Source organism: Equus przewalskii, chromosome 4 (assembly GCF_037783145.1).
Source record: "Equus przewalskii isolate Varuska chromosome 4, EquPr2, whole genome shotgun sequence".
Taxonomy (NCBI): Eukaryota; Metazoa; Chordata; class Mammalia; order Perissodactyla; family Equidae; genus Equus; species Equus przewalskii.
Window position 1 is genome coordinate 74,492,209 of NC_091834.1, and position 18,228 is coordinate 74,510,436.

General features: G+C 42.2%; 1 protein-coding gene across 1 annotated transcript in view; it reads right to left on the bottom strand.

Annotated features, from left to right (window-relative positions):
• WNT2 (Wnt family member 2) overlaps positions 1-17,825 on the bottom strand; it is a 46,853-nt gene extending 29,028 nt beyond the window's left edge. The window contains exons 1-3 of the mRNA XM_008519584.2: positions 16,499-17,825; positions 14,172-14,398; positions 8,621-8,898 (exon numbers count right to left, since the gene is read on the bottom strand). Coding sequence (XP_008517806.1) covers positions 8,621-8,898; positions 14,172-14,398; positions 16,499-16,581 — 588 coding nt within the window. The 5' untranslated portion in view covers positions 16,582-17,825. The remainder of the gene's footprint in view (positions 1-8,620; positions 8,899-14,171; positions 14,399-16,498) is intronic.
• Between the last annotated feature and the right edge of the window lie 403 nt (positions 17,826-18,228).

Consider the following 18,228-nt stretch of genomic DNA (forward strand, 5'->3'; position numbering starts at 1 on the left):
GAGTGCTGTTTTTACAACAGAAAGACAGAACTCGAGGGAGAATCCATTACGATGACTGCTGTCTCTCTCCAGTGAGTGATGCTGAGCGCTTCTTCCAGAAACTTAGGCCGTAGCCCCTGACACAGTTAGGTCCTGTTTTCTATTTTGTCTCTTGAGCCTTTTCTAAAGAGTCTCTTGTTCTACTTATTTCTTCTTTGACTCTTAAAGCAGGCTGCTGTCAAGATTCCATTTCAGCCTACTCATGCTCCTCTTTTCACATCTCACAGCCCTCATGGCTTTTTTATCATCAGACTGGCCAGCACAATCCTTCATCAACACCTCTCCCCTCACTATTTGCTTAATCCCATCTAATGGTTACTCTGTGGCATCAATAAATACTTGCTCATTTGAAATGACTACTTTAAAAAAGACAAATAAATTTGATTCTAAGGACAGCAGTACTCTTTTGGTGTTTAGCCTCATATAAACCATTTTTAGCTTAATATATAACTTTTATCAATAAAGAAAATCTTCAATAAGCTCATAATTGCTACAGCGCTAAAATCTTAACAGATTTTTTTTTTTTTTTTTTTGAGGAAGATTAGCCCTGAGCTAACATCTGGCACCAATACTCCTCTTTTTTTGCTGAGGAAGACTGGCCCTGAGCTAACATCCATGCCCATCTTCCTCTACTTTATATGTGGGACACCTGCCACAGTGTGGCTTGACAAGCAGTGCATAGGTCCATACCTGGGATCCGAACTGGCGAATCCCGGGCCCCCGAAGCAGAACATGTGAACCCAACCCCTGTGCCACCAGGCTGGCCCTTAACAGATTTTTGATGGCCCTTAAACCTTTGATTTTGAGCATTTTAAGCTTTCAGGTCTGGAGAAGCTATTTTCTACTCTTAGAATTTAAGAAACTTATAAATATTAGCGTTCTATACCACAGAGACAGAAGTCTGAATATTAAAAAAAGAAAAAGAAAAAGTTATGGAAGAGGAAATACATACATTGTGCAGGCTAGAACAATTCTATTTTATATTTATCTGCCTCAACTTACTGAAGCATAATATTGAGGCATCACATTCATTAGGATCTTACCCTATGTCAAACCATGCTAAGCACTCTATACTCATTATTTTGCTAAATCTACACAAGCATTTTATACTCACTATTTTATTTAATCCACACAAGCGTATAAAGTATATACTATTTTCATCCCCATTTTACAGGTGCAGATATGGAGACACCTAGAGTTTGAGGGCCTTGCCCCAGGTCTCACGGGCAGTGTGGCCAAGGCAGGATGTAACCCAAGCCTGTGTGACACCAAGATGGTACCTTAAATCACTCTGCAAGTGTTGCTCATACCAGGGTTTGCTAACCCCTAAGGGTTCATGTTCTCTGGGTTCAGTGGGTTCTATAAAAAATTTTAACACTCAGTGTTTGCATATCTAGTTAGTCTACAAAGAATTATTTTTCCAGTTATAAAGACAAAATTCTCTCAAGGAGAATGAAATTTTGGTTTCTCAAGTCAGCTTTTCTGAAGACTGAGCCCAAGGAATGCCAGGATGTCTTTGTAAGACTGCTTTGCAGAACTTGAGAACTTTTTCTTGTAGGTACCTGCATTTTGCTAAGTTTATGACCCCACATCATGCTGTGCCAATCCTCTTCCTATCAGGAAAAGGGCAGTCCACCTTACCCTAGGTGAAACGTATGCCAACTTAACAACTGACCTTGCCTTACAAATCCTGCTTCACATTTGTTTTAGGTCCTTATATGCTGTATTTTAACTAAATTATTTAGTTAAACTTGAGCATTCAAAGAAATGTGAGTATTTCCCTTTTTAGTTGGGTTTATGCCACAAAGCAACTAACATATTTCTGGTCCTATATCAGTTTTCCTGAGGGAAACACACATTAAAAACATATTATTTAATCTTCAGATGCTGGTTGAAAGCCAAGTACATTTATTAACAATTAAATCCTTTTGACAGGTCCACGTCTCTAAGAGTTACTGAAAATCAGACCAACTTACATCTTTCAAACATACATGCTCTGGAACTAGGAAAACAAGGAATATTTATTAGCAAACTGTGCAGTTGGCTTGTTTATGCAATCATTTATTAAATAAGACATTGGGATTTCTCAAGCACTGTCATTCTTTAAAAGCAATACTGCGGTGGGCTTAGCTAGGAAATATAAGGTGTGGAATTTATATCTGTGGAATTCAAGAACATTACCGTTGACTAACCATACATTTAATAATTCTTACTGACTAATGAGGCTAGTCTAAAAAACATTTTCTAAGAATAATGGAACTGTACGTGGAACTGTAACAATTTTCTTAAGAGTTATTCTCTGCTTTGGGACTTGAATTCTGGTTAGTTTTTGATTCATATGCTATATGAAGATCTATAGTATCAAGCACATACTATTTTGGGGTCTAACAAGACAGAGGTGAGGCTTGCAGAACTGATCTAATTTTTCAAAATGCATTTAATTTTATGAGCTAAAGAGATCAATCAGAAAACAAATATCTACTAAGTGAAAGTTGTATCTTATAAAGATTCTCAACCTTAAGTTAAGGGAGGTTAGGATGAACAGGAGGTTAAAGCAATCTGGCTCTGTAGTTCAGTTTTATTCTTTTCTTTTCTATTGTTATTCCTTACTTTTTAAGAGTGATGTCTTTTTAACCTCACTCCCGTCAGAATGGCTATAAGGAACAAAACAGGAAACAATAAGTGTTGGAGAGGATGTGGAGAGAACGGAACCCTCATAGACTTCTGGTGGGAGTGCAAATTGGTGCAGCCACTATGAAAAACAGTATGGAGATTCCTCAGAAGATTAAGAATAGATCTACCATATGATCCAGCTATTCCACTGCTGGGTATTTATCCAAAGAACTTAAAAACACAAATGCATAAAGATGCATGCACCCTATGTTCATTGCAGCATTATTCACAATAGTGAAGACTTGGAAGCAACCTTGGTGCCCATCAAGGGAGGAGTGGATAAAGAAGATGTTGTATATATGCACAATGGAATACTACTCAGCTATAAGAAATGATGAAATCCGGCCATTTGTGACAACGTGGATAGACCTTGAGGGTATTATGCCAAGTGAAATAAGTCAGAGGGAGAAAGTCAAATACCGTATGTTCTCACTCATAAGTAGAAGATAGAAACAAAGACAAACAAACACATAGCAACAGAGATTGGATTAGTGGTTACCAGAGAGGAAGGGAGGAGGTAGGAGGACGAAGGGGGTGATTAAGCACACGTGTGTGGTGATGGATTGTAATTAGACTTTGGGTGATGAACATGATGTAATCTACACAGAATTCAAAATATATTACAACATACACCTGAAATTTATATAATGTTATAAACCAATGTTACTGCAATAAAAAAAAAAAGAGTGGTGTCTTTTTAATCATGCCTAGTTCTCTTGGTTCAGACCCGTTATTTATTATGTATCTTAGATGGCATCACAGGATGTATTCTTAGAAGTCTTTACTAAGCCCTAGATTTGCTTGCCTATAAGGTTGTACTTACATCCCTGTACAATATCTGTTTCTGCTGACTTTGGAGGCATTTTCTGTCGATGGGACATAAAAGCATCTGCTTTGTCCTGGTGCCCCAGTGGGCCAAGCTCAGAGGCAGGCCCCAGCGCTCCATGGCACTGAACTTGAGTGGTGCAGGTTTGGGCAGGGAGTGGAGCTAGAAACTCTGGATCCCCTCACTCTGCAAACTCCTCCCATATAAAACACAGGATGCCAAGTTAAGTTTGAATTCCAACTAGCAAAAAAATTCAACTTGTTTGCTAATTCCAGCCACCTTATCATGGACCTCAGTCTCTACATAGGCAAAATGCAGATAATAATGGTACCTACCTCTTAGGCTTGCTTAAAACTTGGTGCATATGTGTATGCATTTTATATAGCAATCCTTGTTAGGTAACCTGTCCAAAGTCATGCTCAAGTATTAGGGCCAGTGTTCTGATTCCAAAGCCCCAGCCTCCGTATTGCCTCAGTCACGATGACGTCAATAGCAAAAACCTCTAATGAGTAAAGTAGCCAATAATGTAAACATTATGTTAAAAATATAAATATCAACACAGTTGCCATATGCTAATTTTTATTAGTAAATACCAGGAAGCTCACTATCTACATCAGTCCTTATATGTATATTTAGGGCTGAAAATAAAATTCAGAGAGGTATAAATTTCTCATAATTTTCCTAGTAAGTCTATTTTAAGTTAATTCAGACATATTACAGAAGATTTGAACTCTGAAATCTATTGCTCTTTCAAAGTGGACTTTAGAGAAATTAACAAGGTATGAAAATGGAACTTAAGTATTTAATTTCCCCCACCCCTCATTGTTCAATACCTTCCTATTGCTTCACAGCGACATCCAAATGTCTCAGCACAGCATGCAAGGCTCTCCAGATCCGGCTGACACTCGAATTTGCAGCCTCAGCTCCTATCGATTGTCAGTCGTGAGCTCCATCCTAGAGCCCTCGTCATGCCTCAACTTTGATGTTCTTTCTGCTCCAGTATCTTTCTTTGGCTTGTAGTCCTTTCATCCTGGAAAGCATTTTCCCTATCTCAACCATGGGAAATCTTTATCTCCAGTTCAAACACCCGGTTCTTTTATGACACAGCCTTTCTCTCCTCAGCTAACTGGCCCTCTGGCTGACTTTTCTATTGTACCACCTGGCACAGAACTTGCTTCCCAATTGTATTTCACTTGTCTCCTTGAGTAAAATTTCGTTTCTCACGGTCAGGGCTTCTTTGTCTTATTCTTTACCGTGTATGACTTCATACCTAAAACAGAACTTTTCCCAAAGTAATTCCTTAAAAAATTATCTGTTGAACACAATTCAGTCCAATAGCACATAGGAATAGTTCTCGTAAACTTATAGGGCCACTAGTTGAAATTTGGTGAATCCACCAAATAAGGCTAAGTTGCTCTGGGCATACTCACAATGACTAGCAGTTATGTTTTTGGCATTTAAAACAATGTTTTCCTTGTTGTTAAAAAATAATATGTATTCCTTTTAGAAAACTTGTAAAATAAAGACACTCAACAAAGGGGAAAAATCATCAGTAAACTACTTTGCAAGGGCAGCTGCTGCTTCTTTAAAAAAAAAAAAAAGAAAGAAAGAATGTGTGTGTGTGTGTGTTTCTCAGAAATTCTCAACAGAGACAAGATGGAAAGGTAGATAAGGACCGAAGGGTGGACACAACTGGGTTTGAACCCCCACACCCAGTACTTCATGATGGTGTGACCCTACGTTAGCCACTTCATCCCTCTGAGGTACAGTTTCTCATCTGAAAAATAGGAATACTCATACTGTTTTTTATTCCTCTAGGAGTTTTTGGAGATCAAATTATAAAACATTTGACAGTATTTTGTACATTAGCAAATACTGTCTACTGTTTTTTATTAGAACGTTAAATTGTACCAAAGATGAACCTATGGATACATGGAGTGATCACATTGAATCCTAAGTAGGAGTTCAAACTTGATTTGTGCCTAGCTCTATTCCCTAAGTTACAGATAACCTTCACTTCACTCAAGGGAAAGGAACTAACTTCTGCTGAGTACCTACTACATGCCAGGTCCTGTGCTATTTGCCTTACACGTGTCTCAACCCCAGCACCATATAACACCCTTGTACATAAGAGAAAGCCTGAAATTCATGAGCAAAGCCACTGGTATTGCAAGATTAAAAACAAGGTGGGTCTCAATTCAAATGCCATGTTCTATCTTCACTATAGTGAGAGAGACCTTTAGGGCAAAGTGTTTTTATGGAATTTCTTATTATGGAACTGTCCAACGATTGAAGGGCCGTATTCGATTGGATACATGGATTATTTTGATACAGATTCTCTTAGGAAAGGTAAAAGAAGTTGTGATTATTTCATCCTGAGGAAAGAGTGGACTAATTTAGAAGCCATTTTCAAGGTCCTGAAAGGGAACAAATGGTGAATATTGACCAAATACTTTTCGCTTATAATTTACCTAAACCCATCTTCAAGTATAATTTAGAAGTTTTCATAGCATGGCTTCTTTAGACCTGAAAAGAACTGCTGAGAGAAGCTGTGGAATGTCTTTCTTGGTAGAATATTTGTGTTGAACAAGGTGGATTTATCTTTTTAGGACCTATTAATAGTTCTGCTTGGAGGTAGAAAACTAAACTCATCAAAGATGAGTTTCAAGTAAACATGAAGGCAAGAGACACCATTACAAATTCTATTGAAGCTGCGATTAAAATGAAATATAGCAGCACAGAAGACCTAAAATGATATTACAGTACAGAGACACATGAGGGTGCTCTAACCAGCTGCTATAATAAATGAATTAAATTGCTCAAATATTAGGGAGAAATTAGGGCCTGTTGTAAATGGCAGTGTTGAATTCCGATTTGCAGCGCTGGCTAAACAGAACAATCTTGAAATAGATGGTTTCTCTTTTAAAATGTATTGGGCCCCTGTCCCCATTTTAAAAAGTAGATGTTCATATTGGACAATTTGGGAAATACTGAAAAGCACAAGAAGAAATAAAAATAAACTGATGTTGCTGTCAGCCCTGGGAGGCTGGAGTTTTCTAGAGCCAGGCCAGTTGGAGGCTTAGCTCAGGAGCCCTGCCTTCAAACGCAAGCCCAGCCTGTTCTCATTTTGATTCCACCGACCTTCTGCTGGTACGAAGGGGGAGTAGAGACTGGGGGTCTAACGACCGCAAGAAGAGAATTAGAGACGCATGTTTATCTCAATACATTTACTCTCATTAAAGTTCATATTCACTGACATCATGCATCTCCTTGAAAAAGTCTGCCCACCCACCATTAATTAAAGCCACATTTTAAAAAGTCAGTGTGTGCACTTTTATTCCAATCAAAAGTAGCCTCCTAAGTTTTGCAGAGTAGGCAGGAGAATATCTGAGGCCTGACAGCTGTTCACCTCTACCCAGTGAGGAATCATGTGACTTACATGAAAAGTCATGTTTATTCAGAACCTACAATATAATAATTAAGATCTATTGTCTTGAAGAGTTGAAGCATTTAATATCTAATGACCTATTAAGCAAAATTAACATTTATTTTGATGAGGCGACATTCTTTTGGATACAATGTACGACCATACGCCTTTATCTTTACAAATAATCAGAGATCTAACTATATATCCAGCTTGAATAATTAAGCAGCACACTCCTATCAAAGACACCACACTTTATAACTTATACATGCGGTATCAATGTCAAAACAAAGGTCAATGTAAATCTTTCTTTATCCAAACCATTGCACAAGCAGTAATTACCAATAGTTGTCGGATTGCACAACCATAGTCTATATTCTTGGCAGTAGTCACTATAAGTTCATAGACTCATGAAAATAAGGGATGTTGATTTTTAAAGTTCAAGGAAGGTACTATTTGTAAACAGTTCAGGTCACACTCATCTTATTCCATGTGCTAAGCAAGAGTTCTTTCCTTCCAACTTCCTTTAAATGAGATTTGTTCTCTCCATGAGCCTAGTAAAAGAGTTTTCATCCAAACAGATCTGCATTCTTTTCTATTCTTTCTCCTATTAAAGCCCCCCTGGGGACCTTTCAATTTTATGCTGATCTTTCTTTCTATATTAATATCAAGCACATTTTTATTTTGTGTTGATAAAAGACAAATTATGGTTATCTCTTCTCATTGGCAATTAGATTATTCTAAAATGGTTCTGACCTTAAGTATTTGAGAAGCCCAGCCAGTTTACTCTTTTTACACAAAGGCATAATGTGCAGCATTCAGATTCTCTAGTTATTCTGGTCATGCCACCGTGCAGAAACACATGGCTCATCAATGGATCTGAACACTGGCATTGAGATGGTTTAATCCTAGGCCAAAGCACACCTGGGCTGGGAGTTGAAACCTGAGTTCTAATCCTGACTTTTCTACTCACTTTCCATGTGATCTTGAGCACCTGAGAGCCTATTTCCTTATCTAACAAATGGGGGTTAGGGAGTGAATACAGACCAGATACCCACAGACCAGGAGGTTAGTCAGGACTAGAGGTTAAGGTGCCGGAGTACCCTTTGGGGCCATGTCTTCCCCTGGTCCACTTACTCATCTAGTACCAGAAACCCCAAGGTGGGGCTTTTTTGAGTGAGAGCTGAGTCTGGTTCTAAAAAGAGCATCCCTGAATCTAGAAGAAGTCAATAAGCCATGCCTGGTGAGTTGCTTTCACAAGTTTGAGTGAAGATGTTCTGGGTCTTGATATCCCTTAGATACAAGAATTCAATGTCCCATTGGTATGTGGGATGAAGCGCTATCCTCACCCACAGATTATATCTTCCGTCTAGATGATACAGTACCCAGAGGGACCATAAAACACTTGACTCTACACAATGCCAAAAGCAATGGATGGACTCCTTCAGTTCAGCTGTGGGAAGGAAGGTGGAGTGTGGGTGGGGATATTTCAACCCAGTTGGCGATATTCTTTAGAACAAACAGCTCTGGGCTGGGGGACAGTGGGAAGTTGTGACTATATAGCATTCTATCAACTCTAGGGAAGTTTAAGATAAGCTTGGCTTAAGTGATTTATAAAGCCATGCAGTCTAAAAAATGAGCACCATTGCAGTCCATACCTTCCTGCCGGCTCTGTTGTTGTGAAGATTCATCAGGGCTCTGGCATCCTTTCCTTTCCTTTCCTTGGCATCCACAAACGCTCGGGCAAATTTGATCCCATAGTCAATGTTATCACTGCAGCCACCCCAATCGAAAGTGCCCTTGCTGTCCTTGGCGGTCCCCTTCTTCTTTGGATCACAGGAACAGGATCTTAATTCTCCTTGGCTACAGGCCCTGGTGATGGCAAATACAACTCCAGCTGAGGAGATGGCGTAAACAAAGGCAGATTCCCGACTACCTGAAACAAAAATGCTTTTCTTAAAAGTGGTCTGGAATTGCTAGTTCTGCACATGATGGCTGTTGAATGCTTGTTCTGCCTCTGACATACTTCGCCATTAGACAGAAAGATATTGGTGTTCTTGAACGCTTCTTTTCTGGAGCCAAAGCTCTTTCTTTAGTATGAACCATCTCCATCTAACATAAGCTTTTGTCAAGTTAGATATCGGTATGACAACTATCGTTAAAGCACATATATAGACTATAAAAGAAGATGCAGCCAAAGCCCGCCTTTCCCAGCTCCTGGCTTCACATCAGTCTCATACGTGTGCTTTGCTTTAACCTCGAATCCTCTATGCCCTGAAAGAGAGGAGCGTAACACCTCCAGGTCTTGGTTTCTTTATCTGTAACATACAGTCTGAATTTCATATTGTGGTATTCATGCTACTACAGCTCTCTTTGAAAAAATCTTCCAAACCTCCTGGCATTACTGAGAACACTCATATGCTTTTAAATGATCAAGATCGAAATACTGAATTCAAAGAAATCGAAGGGCTGAGGTGGGAAGAGAATTCAGGCAGTAACCAGACCTGCGTGCGCGTTAACACCGGAGAGCTTTGGCTTGGCATCAACATTCACAAGTAATTGAGAGATTGTTGAAGGCAATATGCAATATCCTTGAGTTACATACTATGTCTAACTATTAAGGTGAATTTACTTTCTTCTGGAACACCTGCACTAATCACTGGTATTGGGTAAAAGACAGTGAAAAGCTTTTCTTTGGTTTTTCTGGAAGGAAACAAATTTACCGCCTATAATTAGACTTGGGCAAGAACCCTTTGGGGTGCTTTCTTAGAATTGTTCTTTATTAGAGCACAGGCTACTTTCACTTACAGGCTGAAAGGTACATATTTCAGTGCAATAACTACATTAAATTATTTTAATAATCTGTAGTAACTCATAACACAGTGTTGTGGTATAGTGACAGATATAAGGCTCTTTAGGGTCTGTGTGCACCTCATTTTTCAAATGGAGCTATATTTCATTGTTATTAGCATGCCTTTTTATTAATGGTTGCTGCAGCAAATATATTAACAATCAAAATAGAAGCTGAACAACCTAATGCCAATGCAAGGCAGAAAACGGAGAGCCATTTGGTGATTCAATATGTCAAGACGAGTGTGACTTTTTGAACCACACAGCTGGGAGAACAAACCACCTTTTCGCATCGAAGCCCTGCTTGTTTCCGTTTGTCATTCAGTGCTAAAATTTATTATACGTCCCTTGCAATATTTGCTCTGCTAGTCTCATTATTAAAAATCAGGAAAACATATCTACACCATATTATATGGCACTTACCTCAGCCTTCAAAAAACATCTCCCCTGAAACCGCTAACCATCAAAAGAGGAATCAATCATGCCGTGTAGTTAGGTAAAATCAATTATATGAATATTTGCCATAGGTAGCAGGTAGCACTCTCCAGAGAGAAATATGATGGTCATGGGAGCTGTTTTAAAGAGTCCCAGATCATATTATAAGGATCACAGGTTTTCTAAGTGGAATTGAGATGTTTTATAAAAGATGATGACTAATAGATGCCAATGTGGCTTCATCTCAGGTAGTGGCTTTCAGATAAATAAAATTTTGTTCTACTCATTTTACAGTTTAGGAAAATACCTTGTCCACAGTTATCCCATTGATGTGCTAACGCCTGGTTTGGGATTTGGAGTTCAGTGCCCACAATGAGAGATATCACATAGGGGAAAGTTTCCAAATGATGAAGGTATTTAGCACTAGACTTATTTTTTAAGGAGAAAGAAGAGAAATTTTATGAGGTGGTCTTTTAGGGGAAAGGTATGGAAGATGTGGATGATAGAATGTCAGAGACCAGACAGTCTTTTGAAAGTAATGGAGGAATAAATTGTCTAGGCACAGAATTCATTCTGGCATAACCTGCAAACAATTACATTAACTAGTTGGCTGAAAGAAGAAAAACCCCTTAAAATCTGCTCTATTTCATAAATAATTTCCAAAGCAAAAATATTGCCCTTCTAAATACTAGTCATTTATTATTCAAACACGTGACTAAATAGCTAGATGTTTGTTTATTTATTTAAATAAAAAATTTAGCACATTGACTTTTCATTTACCTCCAGATGTTCTGGTATCATGTAGATATGGCCTTAAGATGTTTTCAGTTAAGTGTCTTAGATGAATCACGAAAATGCTATGTGTGAAATAGTAGCACATTTCAAGAGTTGGCTTCGTAACAAAACAAATTTTGATTTTGGGCCTCTTCTTAGAAAAACTGATTCTTTTTAAAGCCATCACAATATGAATCAAAATACAAATATAAATGGTGATATTTATACTTCCTGATGTGTTACTATTGAAGTTTTTCTAATTTTTGGATTGAGATAAGTCAAGCAATGTCTCAAGTGCATAGGCACAGTTTTTGTTTGGGGTGGCAGATTGTTACTTGGGAGGGCAAAACACTAGAAGTAGGCTTTCTGGAAAGTTATGGGTTGTTCAACTCTTTTAAAATACTTGCCTTTTTTATTTTTACGTTTACAAGTATGAGACCTAGTCACCTTTTTTGTTTTTTAAGGCTTACTCTGGAATTCTGGAGGTACATTCTTACAGGAATATTTTTGGGGTTACTAGTTCTGTCTAAGTTTCTCTGCCTGTGAGTGGTCATAATCTGTTGAGTGAATGAATTACAAAGGTTCCTAAAAATTGTTCTCACTCTAGTTCTCTGAAGCAAAAGAGGTAAAAGTTCTCCATTTCTCTGTAACTATGGAAGATGTTAGTAACTTTATGGTCTCCCTGTAAATGTGTTGCCCTTTGCCTTTCCTATTCATCTATAAGGTCATTGAGGGATCCAAAGGATAGTTCTTCACAACTCTAAGATGTGATTTTCCCTCCAAGCAATTAATTTTAAAACTCTTTGCAGAGCTTCATTGGAATTTCATGATTATTTCCAGGAGTAGCCACCTTAGGCCAAATTCAGCCCTCCCATAAGCAACACAAAATCATCATTGACAGTCACAGAAATTTACATAAATGTCCAGGAAGAAGTCTGGCCTTCTGTGAAGAATGGAAAGAAATTGTGTAGCATGAGTGTTTTAAGTTCTGAGTACTTTGACAAAGCATTCTGCTTGATCCGAAAGAGCTCTGAAGGAAGTACCAGTTAGAAACTCTTCTTTACCTGAGGCCCAAAGTCAAACTAGTTGAGCTTCCTCTAGTTCTAACCTTTTCTCTCTCAGCAACTCTACAGTCCTGAAGAAACAAACACTGCCAAGATTTAAAGTATTTTATGAATGAATCCCCAGCTTTGGGAGATATACTATCTTTAAGATCAGTGGTCAAAATTGCTTCCTTTGATTTGTGATCTAAAGGTTTTTTTTTTTTTTCAATCTGGAGACATCTTAATGGATTTCCATAGACAGAATCTAGAAGTGATCATTTTGTAAATGAGAAGTACACTTAATTTGTAATCATTGGAAAATGGTTGTGAGCGCTTTGAAAAGGAAAAATCCTGATACGTTTTAAATACCAAGAGCCTGTACATAATACATCCAAAGATTTCTCGTGCTAGATATTTGCAAACTGTCTGTGACAAGGTCCAGCACTTTAATTGATTCACTGGTGAGCTAATCTAGGTGAAGTCTTAAAATTCCATGTAGCTGAAATTGACTATTAACCTTTCAAAAATTTGCGATGTCATATCGAAACTCCAAAAGGAATGCAGAAGAATATAGTTCTTAAACTGGAGAATTAAATTGCAGAATATCGCAGTAAATTAACTTTAGGGATACACTAAGAGTGAGAGTACTACGCCCTTGGGGGATTTTAGAAGCATTCAGTTATGCATTTGGCCTCATAAAACCCTAGGGCTGTGATGATTACATGATAGGAACACCCTCTGTTAAGCATTACCAAGTGCACAGTCTGGATGATTTTCTTAGGAATGGGGGGAGGTGGGAAAAAAAAGTTGAAGTTTCCTGTTTCTGGTGTTCGCACAGAACCTGTTACGTTTTCAGTCGGATTTCCCAGAAACAAATGGGCCATGCTACTTCTTGAAGAATGTTGATAAGAATGCCAGGTTAGGGGATGGATATTTTTGAAAATCTGATCTTCAGTTAATTTTCTGATTGTGTACCAGCTAGGGAGCCACTTCCCATATTCAGAACTTTTAAGAAGTTTATTATGTAATTAGATAATGTTTGATGCTCCTTGTAAGTGAAAAAAAAAAAAACCCAAAGACAAAAAGTTCTATTCCTGGTTTTCACCCCTACCCTCCATAAAAATCCTGCCTAAAATGTACTGGGAAACCCTGGCCTGGTGGCAGAGTGGTCAAGTTCGCACGCTCTGCTTTGGCGGTCGGGTTCACCGGTTTGGATCCCAGGTGCGGACCTATGCACCACTTGTCAAGCCATGCTGTGGCAGGTGTCCCACATATAAAGCAGAGGAAGATGGGCATGGATGTTAACTCAGGGCCAATCTTCCTCAGCAGAAAAAGAGAGGAGGATTGGTGGCGGATGTTAGCTTCAGGCTAATCTTCCTCAAAAAAAAAAAAAAAAGTATCTGGAATAGGTACTCACTAAGAGTTCATCCATTCATTCGTTCAACCATTCAATGACTGAATGGTGCCTGCAACATACAAGGTATCAAACAAGGTGCAAGGAAGACAGGCTAGTCCCTGCCTTACAGAATTTACAATCTACTGAAAAAAATGTTGAATTTAGATACACAGTGACCCAAGGCCGAGTAGCTGAATGGAAGGTCAAAAGTGGTGAACAAAGATTTGTCTCTGCTTCTTCATAAACCCTTACATTGTGTTTTCGTAATAATGAGCATCTTTGGCTAATAAAAGATTTGGGCATTCCATCCTGATCTTCAGCTCAAATCCTTCTTTAAGTTCAAGTCCCAGAAAGAAGAGTGAAAAAATGGCAAAAGAGCCCTCTGGCTGTTTCCTCCTTTCTCCTAGGGACAAAATCTGAACCTGAAGGGACAGGCAGAGTTGTGACACGACACAATGGACAGAGCAAAGAGTAAAAGGACATCAGCCTGGGGCACTACATCCTAATCTATGTCAGGCCTCCTGTAAAACTTTAGACAAGTTCTTTGATTTTCTCTAGTCCTCTTCTACAAAACAGGGACAATGCTACCCAAGAGAACAAGCTTCTGACTGAATCAAATGCAAGAAAAGATGAGCAGAGACTTTGAAGACCCAGTAAGGAGTGGTGTGTGAGGGGAGAGCCTGGGGAGCTGCATGAAGGTGGGAGACTTACTTCGGAGCAGGACCCTGCCGAAGAGGCTGTGATCCCTGTCCAGGGTGTTGCAGTTCCAGCGGTGCTGGCGGAACTGGTGTTGGCACTCTGCTGTCCACTCGGCCACGCCCAGGCCAATGGCACGCATCACGTCTGGGTGTCGGTGGCACAGCTGCCGCTGGCGGCTCACCAGACCTGGCACATTGTCACACATCACCCTGGAGGCCCCGCCTGTAGCTCTCATGTACCTGGGAAGAGCCAGCACAGAGGTGAGGACAGCAGAAACAGCGGGGCCTGCTGCCGTGAATCCGGGGAGACCGAAGAGTTCAAAATACGTTTCAAAGATGAATTCCTTATTCTTTTTGGGATATTAGAAAGCAAAGGTTATTTAATTTTAGTCCAGTGGAGAAGTGGTATGACAGGCCTGGTGAGTGACCTAGTAGAAGCTACCCCTAAATGGTGTAATGATTGTCTCTTGGACATGAAGCCAGAGCCACCAGAGGATGCTCTGGCCAGGGTGGCAGAGGCAAGGTCTGCAGTCAGGGGATGGAACAAGGGGGAGGGGCAACATGTTTTGGGAAGAGTGACTCCAAGACTTTTCCCAAGAAGGCTCTGATCTCAGTGACACAATGTGTCTGGACTTGGCTTCGGCTTGACCTTTAGAAGCTTCTCGCTCCCATTTATTTGACCTAATGTTTAAGTGTCTTAAGAAACTGTCTGTATCTGTCTAATCAACACCTGTTGGTATCTGATGGTATCTCCTCACAGACAAGCTGTTCTTTCCTTACCAAAGAATCTTTTAAATATTTCCATTTTCCAGCTCTTTTTGGCTTTTATAGAGAACCTTTGGAAAAAATTCTATTGTTATTAAGGACACTAAATGTTTGGAAGAATCAAACAGTGTTATAGCTCCATAAAGTACTTTTGAAAAGAAACTTTAACAAAAAATTACATCATCATCTCTACCCAGATGTTCTCTATTAGTTGTGAAATGTTTAGAAAGGTACCTTTTATATAACCCAAGCTGCCATAGGTGTCTTTTGAAGCGATCAAACAAGGAGAATGTCTTTTTCTTGTATTTTCATTATTTTATATGATCATAAAATCGTTACAGCTGTGACTTCCAAAAAATATATTTAAATGACAGCTGAGAGACAATGTGACAAAAAGCCTGGGCAATAAATAATGTTTATACACCCATGGAAACAGAAATAGTCATTTTATTGAAAAATGGTCACTCTGATAAATCAATCTTTGATCCTGTGTCAGCAATGTCAAGGCTTAAACGCCTTCCTGTTCAAAGCGGCTTAGAAGGATTGAACCCCTCTTCCCATCAACGCTTTGCCTTGCTCTTTTGAAGAGCTCCAGTATCTTCCTAAAGTTCCCTGCTCTAGTCTTTCATTTGGCTGAGACTCCTTACTTTTGCTGGATTCTTTAAAAAGCCCACGATAACAGGTCTTTTTGAATCAGTATTTTAACACGTGTCGCAAATTTTTAGGTACAAGGTACAGAGCTCTCAACTCCATCTCTTTTCAAGATCAGGAGGTCGGGAGACGGAGAAGAGTTGCTGGGTGGAGAGGAATCTCTCTTTTGAACTTTTAACGATAAGACCTGTTACTATCAACGTTCCTTCACCAAGCAAAATGAACTGCAGATCGACGTCCAAAGGACATAGCAACGTTACTCTGGAGTGACTGGTTTTGAACAGGGTAACATCTTAGAGCCCCTGGGATCTGGAGCTTCGCATTAAGGCTGTAGTCGCTACCTGGAGGCAGCAAAATGTTCTTCCGCCCCACTGGGGTGAAGCATTAGGAATGTGGAAGGACGAGAAATAATGGAAAATCACACGCTTTGGGTTCTACTGCTCCTGGCTGCCTGAATTGGCCAGACAGTTATCTTGAGGCAGTTTTTTGGGGGGAGGGAACGGGGGAGGTGGAGGAGACGGTTGTAGTTTTCAAGGTGAATTCCCTCACACACACAAGCACACGCGCACACACACACAGACACGTCTGTGCTAGAGAGCTAGAGACCCGGCTAGCGCGTCTCTCAACGGGATAAGAAATTGGCTGATTTTGCTGTCGCTCAGCTGGATCCAAATAAACCAGACATCTGAGCTCTCATGTGAGGGGTAATGTGGGGTTTTTTTGGAGTTGTCAAAGCTGGAATAGACTCCCGAGGAAAAGCGAAGGGGCTCGGGATGGGGCGATGAGAGGGTAGTAGCCGGGGTTTGGGCCCGAATCCACGACTGCTGCGGCCGCGGGGAAGCGCCGCCGGGAACGCTCTATGTGGCCAGCGCGGTCCCCACACCCATCTCCAAAATTCCCCCGCGCCCGTGTGCGTGGACTTACCACCATGAAGAGCTGACCTCAGGGGTGAGCCAGGTCAAGAGCAGAGGGAGCCAGAGCCAGATTCCACCGAGAGGGGCGTTCATATTAACCCCCTTGCGTCCGCATCAGGTCAGACTCCGTGTGCGGGCGCCATGCGTGCCCGGAGCAGAAGCGCTCAGCGCCGGGAGCGCCTCGTCACGGCAGCCGGCGCCTCGCCGCGCCCCCGCCCCCCGCCCGCGTCTGCGGCGAGTGGCGAGACTCGCTGATAAAGTTTCAAACGACCAGCGGGGCGAGCGATAAAGGCCAGCCCGAGCCGCCTCGCCCACAGCCCAATTCCCCAGGCGCGGTGAGCGCGGGCAGCAGGAGAGCTCTGCGCACCTCCCGCGCGCCCCTGTCCGTTCAGCTCGCCGCCTGGGCGCAGCCGAGGGAGGGGGCGCTGCGCGGGGACGAGGTGGGGGGGGGGCGCGGGTTTTTATACGAGGGTGGATGAAATGATGGCAAGAGATGTCTGCGGGTGAGGTAAAGCAGGGAAGGAAGAACACCTCTGCGTGGCCTCGAGCACCCGTGGAGGCAGGCACCTTTCGGGAAGCTCCCAGCCAAAGAGCATCAGTAGGCTCTGCCCACAGGACCGCGCGTTTCAGATAGTCAAGGCGACCCTCTGTTAAACAGAAGACCCTGAGCGTGCAATGTGGGGAAATGAAGGAGAAGATGCAAGAATCTAGAGATGATTTTCAACTCATTGCTCCGCTTCTCTCCCTAACTCCGAGAGGAAGAGCGAGCATTTGTAAATTTGGGGCTGCCGAATCTGCGCAGGGAAGGGTTGGGGAGGGAGGAGCCAGGCCTCAGGGCAATGAAGACCTATGGCCTTGATTCCTTGGTGCTGGGCTTATACACAGAGCTCTCAGGGAGGGGAGCCAGGAGGGTCCAAGACCCTCCGGACCTCACCCTAGCCGTCCTCGGCCAAAGCGTCCGGGGAAGATGCGCTGTGGAGCGCCAAAGGTCACGTAGGAGGAACCGAGGCAGCGAGGAGCCCGCCGGGGGATCTGCGCCCCAGCACTGGTCTCGCCTCCCGCCGCCCGGGCGCTCAGCCTTTGCGCCTTGCGGAGGTAAACGGACCCTTGATGCTGGATCTGGGCCCCCGCAAAGCCGAGAGAGAGAGAGTCTCGGCCCGCGGGTGGAGTATCTTGAGCAGCAACTGGCTTGTAGCCCCGCCGTTTATCACCGGAAAGGAAGGAAGACCAGGAACTCGCGGCGGCCGTGAACTGTTCCATTGCTCTTTTCCTGGGGCGGAGGGACCCGCAGCCCGCCCCGGGAGCGTGCCTTGGGGAACCGGGATTTGTGTGTGTGTGTGTGTGTGTGTGTGTGTGTCGGAGCGGGGCTGCGGGTGGGGGTGGGGGTGGGCGCCGCACTGTTCGAAGTGAGTGGAGGGGTGGTGGTCCAGATAGGAAGGACCCGCTCTCCCCACACCCACTCCTACGGCCTGGACTGGCTGAGCATCAACCCTCGCCGGGTGCGAGCGCGGTGAGAGGCTGGACGGGGCGAAGCTTAGAAACGCCAAAAACCTGAAAGATGCTGTCATCGCCAGCCCCTTTCCCTTCACCCCCACCCCCACCCCGCCGGTCCCTGGCAGGTCCGGCCCCTCCCAGGCTGACCCAGATACATCCCCGTTTGGGTCCGGAAAGGGAGGGGAGGGAAACAAGCACCGCGCCACCCACGACTCGGGAAGAGCAGGGCTCTGCGCCAGGGCCGCT